Consider the following 8,027-nt stretch of genomic DNA (forward strand, 5'->3'; position numbering starts at 1 on the left):
AATGAATACTGAATACGAATTGAAACTATCGAAGGTAACAGATAAAGCTGTTTTGCAATAACTAACGGGTTTATTACTAAAAATTAGTAATTATACAGTTCACAATAATGATAGGTTAGAAATGAAAATTGACCACTATTATTCTTCTGTTCTATGAAGAAATTACGCAGGCAAAAGACTAACTTGCAGCACACATTGCATTTTATATGTGCAATTGCGTTGCATCTGTCAAGAGAACAGTTCGCATAGCCAAAGCGAAAAGCAAATCCAACAAGTGATTCAAAAGGTATATAATTTGTTGCCTGCCTTGTGGAACGCAAACTGAAACAATGTAATGTGTCGCGGTGATCGGAAATGATTCATTAGCATGGACACGAACTTTATTTGATTGCTTCGTTTGTATATCATCATAATGTCCGGATAAAGAAATTTCATACTATGTATATACAAATCTCCTGCCATAATCTTTGATTGGTCGGAATCCAAACACATCAAATGGTTGTACAAGTCATGTGCAGTTCTTTGTTATATTGTCAACCATTACGTCTTTGCTATTCGTAATCCAACTTGCAATGGACAATTTTTCAGTGAATGGATCCCAGTGATCAAGCAATAGCAAGTTCAAATCATCTGGTCACGAGGAGGCGCAATCGTGCATTTAACGTTGAATCTCTGAAAAAGTTCTGAACCTTCCAGGATTTTATTAGCTTTTTGTAATCAGCATGAATTGTTTTTTCAAATGGCATGCTTATTTCTTCTGCAGGCGAGTGCTTTCTCCTGAACTTCCCTTGTTAGACAACCTAAATTTTATTCTATTATGTTGCAAAATGTTCAGCCCGTCTAAAGAATGGACATTTCTGGTAATACAGAAGACATATATATATATGAGTGACTGACTCATCAATGCTCAGGTCAAACCGCTTAAACTAGAAACTTGAAATTCTGAAAGCATAGGCTTTGTAACATAAGGTACCACTAAGGAAGGATTTTTGGAAATTCGACGGGAAAAGGAAGGTGGCAATTATTATGGTAAAATATCTACACCTCCGAATCTCTGAGGGGTAGAGACAGGAAATTTGCTATATGGACTTCCCATTTAAAATAATAAGACATGAGTTTCAGCGTTTTTTTTATATATATATTTTCTCTAGAAGGGAAGAAAAAGATGAGAGAAGGAACAGAATAGGACTACAATTATTATAATTAGATGACCATATTTCGAAATCGTATGAAAAAGAGGGTACTTCACCAACTGAAAACAGAAGTCTTAATAAAAGAGACGGCGATGAAATGTATTTTGGCGACGAGAGTGAAGCTGCAAAAGAGAATGAAAAAGAACGGGAAGAGCAATCAGAAGATTTCACGAAATATACGAATCTTCTCTAGAATTTGTAGATTTACCAGCCAAGGAGAGCAAGACAAGTAGCATTATTTGGCAAAAGCATTAAGAAAAAAAAACTTACAAAATAACTTATCTAATAATCGAAGACACGAAGCATTAGCGAACACCTCAAAATGGAAAATGACAAACTAAAACAAAAGAATGAAAAACTTAAGACTGAAATGCTATAGACTTATATGTTTATCAAATATAATCAGTAGACTATTTGAAAGGACAACAACAGAGAGGATAAACAGAAAGCGAAGAAAATGACAAATTACAATTTGGATTCAAAACTGAAAAAAAAAAAATAATAAAATTGATGGAAGAGAGTAAATAATAATAATAATGATGATCAAAAATATCAAGTTTTAATTTACGCAGACATCAGTGGGACATTAAATAATTTATGGTGGCCTCCTTCTTCAAAGAACGAAAAAAAATTATGAATAGAAGCAAGACACTGCATAACACAATGTTAAATTACTGTAGTGAGAAATAATAATGCAAATACCGGGAAAAACATAATAACAGTAAGTACAAAAGGGATGCCTACAAGGTTCGACAAGGTCCGTTATTGTGGAACTTGACAATACACGCTTGTTTGGAATATCATATAAATATATGCAAGAAGCCCTTTGCGTTGTCAGATACGCTTATGAACCAGCAATTGTTTTCTAGTAATATCAGAAACGAAGTAGAGAAAAAAAGAATGAACACTATTAACAGAATTAGAAAATTGGTACATGGAAACAAATTAAAATTATCAGCTAACGAAACGAAATACACAGTCTTTGGGAAAAAATTGAAGTGAAATCCAATATTAAAAATCAAAGAAACAAAAATTGAAAGTGTAAACGAATTTAAGTATCTTGGAGTCTGGGTTGATAAACAGCTAAATCTCACAAGCATATCTAGTAACTGAAACTGAGTTTATGAAACTGAGGTTAAATATCTTGGTATATATATATAGACAGCTAATTAACCTGGGAACAACATGTCAAATATGTATGTACAAAGTTCTCCCAGGTGCTCTTTTTATTAAGAAAACTGAAAAATACAGTTTCCTATGAGTATATGAGGAATTCATATTTTACATTTTTTCACAGCATAATTGGATATGGAATTTTGCTTTGGGATAACAGTAGCCAAAAACATGATGTTTTAGGTTTGCAAAAGAAAGCCATCAGGATTATTATTGGAACACATGATAAAGAACACTGTAAACTATCATTAATCAGGCTTAAGATAATGACAGCAGTTAATGTATATATATATTTATCAAATGCTACTTTACACTAACTTAAACCTGGCAAATATGGCACTCAGGGATGAAGTACATACATATAATACTAGATGGTGTAAGAAAATTGATATACCCTTCATTAGATTATCGAAGATCAAAAATAGTTATTTAGTTATAGGACCAAAGCTGTTTAATAAACTAACATCCTCCATACAGCAGCTGCCGTTTAAGGTTTATAAGAAAAAGTTATATGATTGGTTAATAGCGAATCCATTTTACTGGATTCAAGAGTTTAGTGAATGTCAAGAAACTGTGTCATAATTTGCAGTGTCACTTTATTTCAAATATTATTAGGTTCTATTAACCAGCAACTGATTGTCTGTATATTATAATTACTTTTTCTTATATCTGTACCTATATGTATCTCATTCGGATCTTGTCTATTGCTTGTGAAGTCCAATGACAATAAAATATTCTATTCTATTGTATAACAGAAACCACAAAGAAAACAAAAGAAAGGCTACTAATAAATTATTAACTATCGCTACAAAGCATTTTAGAGTGGACAAAAGAATTGTTAAATTATATAACACAAAAAAATTTTAATGGCAATCTTACAGTATTGTTCAGGTATATGGGAACACTGAATATTCATGAATATCAAATTAAATTCAATGGTAGCAAGTGTGCAAAGTCTAATTTTAATAAGAACAAATAATATAAATCAAAACAATCCCTGCCGAAGCACAACAATTACTTGCATATGAAGAACCAATACAATTAGGAAATGTATCAAAACCTGAATCAAAACGAATGAAAGAACTAAAATAGTAGAGATAACAGGAGAAATGTCTGAAACGGACAATGACATTGAAAAATTAGTGAGAACAAAATGGAAAAATGAGTGGATAAATTCTAACAACGGAGTAGGACCAGAAGTATTATACCCAATTTAAAGGGAAAAGATGGAGAATTTAAGTACAGAAGTGATGGAATATGTGTCGGGACATGGACCATTTAAAACTCATTTGGAAAGGATGCATATAATAAAAATGATAGATGCAACTGTAGAGACCTACACACTCTGGATAATGTTTCCCTGGAATTATGCTGTACATATAACAATTAATAAAATAAATAAATTATAAATGAACTCAGGATGAAATTAAAATTATATTAGAAAATGAACAAAAGCATGAAAAAAATGTAATTTCGTAGCCAGACATATCATTTAAACAAATTATGGAAAGACAAGAAAAAAGAAGGAAGTAATATTAGCCTTACATTCAATGACTGGACTGGATAAATGAAAGAAATCTGATAAGAAACAATTTTAGCTGTAAGGAATTTGAAGAGCTTAGAACTTCATGTCTTAATATATTTTATGTTAGTGTAACGCTACTTTTGATAGTGCTTTTGTCAAGAGTATTTTAGTATTTTAAAATTCCAACAAGAGCAAAGGACGCAGCGTAGGAAAAATATAAAAAGCGAAATTTGGACCAGTTACCAGTTTCCTAACAAACCAGAAAGAAACGACGAGAAAACAAAATAAGAAATCTGGAGTACCAGTTAAAAAAAAAAAAAAAAAATCAGCAATACTTCTGGTGGTGGAAACATGTAAGAGGAATAATAAACAATAATCAGAGTGAAAAAAACAAACAAATTAAAATAAAATAAGTGAGGAAAGAAAAACTATTAATATACCTCTGCTTTCTTTTCGTTTCAGGAAGCTTTCTTGTGTTCGTTTATTCTTTGTTTGCCAAGTTGAGTATTTCATATAATAATAAACAAATGAAGAAAGAAAAGAAAAAAGTAGAAAACAGGGGTAGTTTAAACAATTGAAGGCTACAGGGGGAAAAGGAGACAAGTCAGTTTTATATATATATATATATATATATATATATATATATATATATATAAAACTTTACACAACTTCCCTTTTTCACTGACCTACCTGCTTCTTCCCTTGTGGGCGAAATCTTTAGCATTAAATTTCTTACTTACTAACCTTCTTACTGTGGGATTTAGTCCGTGCAAACTACATCTTTCAGTCTACATAATTCTGCTGTTTGCTCATTTTCGACCATTTCTTCACTTACCTCCTTTCTCGCCTGTGGTCTTCATTTATATAATAAGTTAAAAATAGAGCCTCCCCTCAACTTGCTGAGGATTAAAAGCCGAAAGGAGAGAAATATAAAGAAAGAAATAAAAAAAGTAATAAAGAAAGCAAAGGATAGAGGCAAGTTTTGAGGCTGCCATAAATAAGATCGTAAAAAAATCGGCCAAGGTAAAGAGATGTGGAGGCCATTAAAAAATATCGAAATCCTTTAAGGTTAGAGGTATGAAATTAGTAATTGAGACTTTTTATTTAAAATAATTAAAGATGTATTTCAACATTTTTTTGATATTTTCCCTACAAGGGGCAAAAAAGGCGTGAAGAAAAAAGAAGAGGATTGCCTTTGTTAAAATAAGATAATCATATCTCGGTATCCCTTAAGGTAGATATGAAATTGGGTATTCAGATTTTTCATTTAAAATAATTAAATACGTGATTAACCGTTTCTTGATATTTTCCCTACAAGGTAAAAATGGAGGAAAAAACAAGGGAGTTACAATTGTTGTAATAAGATGGCCATATCTCGAAATTCTTTAAAGTTAGAGACATGAAAATTGGTATTTATTCTTTTAATTTAAAATAATTAAAAATATGTTTCAGCGTTTATACGTTTCCATGAGAAGGGAAAAAAGCAGGACGATAAGAGTTCAGTGGACGATAATTAATAGTGGAAATTTTCACATCTCAGAATCTTTGAAGAATAGAGACATTAAAATTTGGTATATGGACTTTCCATTTAAAATAATTAGACACGTGTTTCAGCATTTTAGATTTTTCGTCTAAAAGGAAAGAAAACGAGGCGGGAAGAAAATGTGTAGGGTTACAATTGTTAAAATTACATGACCATATCTCGAAATTCTTTAAAGTTAGAGACACGAAATTTGGTATTTAGACTTGTCATTTATAATAATTTAAGAAGTGTTTCAGCGTTTATTACGTCTCCCTTAGAAGGAAAGAAAAACGAAGGTGGAGTTGTGACAATTATTATAGTAAAAAATCTATTTCTCCGAATATCTGAAGGATAGAGACATGAAAGTTAGTATATGAAATTCACATTTAAAATAATTAAACACGGTTTCAGTTTTTTTTTTAATATTTACACTGGAAGGTACAAAAAATAGGTGGGAATGGAAAAAAAGGGTGCGGTTACAATTATTATAACAAGAAAAACATATCTTGAAATTCTTTAAGGTTGGAGACATGAAATTTCGTAGTTAGACCTCTCATTTAAAGTAATTGAAGACGTGTTTCGGCGTTTCCCTTAAAAGGGAAGATAAACATAAAAAATGTGAGTGAGTGTTGTGGCAATTATTATAGTAAAATCTCCATATCTGCAAATCTCCAAATCATACAGGCATGAAATGTAATATATGGACTTTCCATTTAATGTAATTAGATCCATGTTTAAGCGTTTTTTTGACTTTCCTTAGAAGGGAAGAAAAAGAGGCGTGAACGAAAAAAGGATAAGGTTACAATTGTTATAACAAGAGGACCATACCTTCAAAACTTTTAAGGATATTAAATGTAATATTTAGACTTCTCACAAAATACTTAAAGGCGCGTTTCGGCGTTTATGGTGTTCCACTCAAAAGGTCTTAGAGTTACTTATTTGAAATATTTCGAAACAACTTCGTATTTACTGTGGAAATTGGCGACAATATGACCAATCAAATCAAATCAAACTAAAAAAAAAAAAATGATATATTTTGTTTCTCACCTCCTTTCGTAGATCCTCAACAGTCTTTTTCTTAGCTCTAAAGCTTCTGGTTCTACTTGGAATGGGTGCAGTTTCGAGGCAGTTGAGATATCCCGGGGGCGGGCGATACACGCGCCAGTAGGCTCTCTCCTGGCTGTCAGTCACGATCTTGTCCCCCTTTTTCCGCTCCTTAGCTAGCCGGACCTGCAACACAAAAACAGAAACAAAAATAAAAAATTAAGATCTCATTTTCATAGCATCACGTCACAATTCAATGCAACCATGTTTTGTAAATATGAGTACATGCATAATTTTAATTAACTTCGCTTATCTGTTTCTGTTAAATATTGTAATCAATTTTTCACCCATTTCTGCTGATCGTATTTTTTTTTTCAATTGATGCTTGAAGTAGTCTGTGTGTCATTGTTAGGAGTACCGGTATGTATGTCACGCTATTTAACAGTGTATTGTTATTATTATTATTACTATTGTTATACAAACACAAACACATCACTTGTACTTACATCATCAGCTGTCTGCTTTAACCTATTTGGTGTTTACTATGTATTCACAAGAAGGATGGAAGTTTCCAACAACAATATACTGTTACTGCTAGGAATGACATCTATGTGTCAAGCTACGAATTTTCTAAATGACCTGGTAAACGGTTATTTGTTTAAGGAATCCACATTACACGAAAATATGCGGGTTTCTTATTCACACTTCGCAAGTTGATCCCACGTACCTTCCCAATAAGGGGACTGTGGGCAGCCCACAGATACCATATTTTAAAAGGCCACGTTCCAACTTTTGTTCTTATCACTTTTGATGTGTGATACTTATTTACCACAATATTGCACTTTGACATTATAATTGGTTCACTCTTTTTGTCTTCACATTAGTTAATTCCGCCTGAGTAGGCAAAGTTTCAATGGTTTGCGTGATGTCCTATGTTACAAATTTCCTTCTTACTGGAGGAAATTATCGACAACTGGACCGTGCAATTAGATATTCAAAGGCCCTAGAGTCCGCCGAATCTTTCACTATACGTTGTAATTTAATACTTCCAGAGAACAGTGATGCCAACCCGTCGGAAAAATCCCATTTTGTGGGATTTTTTGGACATTAATTTCTCCAAAAGAGATAAAGGAAATTTTCGTAGAAATTGGCAGCATATATGAGATTTTTCATACACTTATTTCATCTACGCCAATAAACTTCTTTATGGGGGGGGGGGAAGTAAACTAATAAGACTTCAACAAACCTGAAATCAGTCCTAATGGTCAAATTTTGATACTGTAAAATGCATGCTAGTAAGAAAGTGATTTATACAGTGACTCAAAAATCTAAAAAGAACACCATTGAACTTATTGAAAACTCTGGTATTAAAAAAAAAAAAAAAAAAAAACAATACCAAGCGGGAAACAACTATCTTCCAAAATGTTACATACGTTATTACTGGAGTAGCTATGTGGCTTCACTTATTTACTTTCGTTACGTTTCATCGAAGCTTACGACCCAAATGAGTGATGCAAATGGTAATTTCTAACAACAAAAGGTACTTGTTTGCGTCAACATTTTTTTTATT

At 32.2% G+C, this 8,027-nt stretch overlaps 1 protein-coding gene across 1 annotated transcript in view; it reads right to left on the reverse strand.

The window, feature by feature from the left end:
- Window positions 1-7,338, reverse strand: part of LOC145677485 (uncharacterized) — a gene marked incomplete at its 3' end in the record, with an annotated part of 40,722 nt that extends 33,384 nt beyond the window's left edge. Inside the window, 2 exon segments of the mRNA XM_081747963.1 lie at window positions 6,461-6,643; window positions 7,185-7,338. Of these exon segments, the coding sequence (XP_081604089.1) occupies window positions 6,461-6,643; window positions 7,185-7,307 (306 nt within the window).
- Between the last annotated feature and the right edge of the window lie 689 nt (window positions 7,339-8,027).

The sequence above is a fragment of the Thermobia domestica genome, unplaced genomic scaffold (assembly GCF_964235325.1).
Source record: "Thermobia domestica unplaced genomic scaffold, izTheDome1.hap1.1 HAP1_SCAFFOLD_931, whole genome shotgun sequence".
NCBI classification, from domain to species: Eukaryota; Metazoa; Arthropoda; class Insecta; order Zygentoma; family Lepismatidae; genus Thermobia; species Thermobia domestica.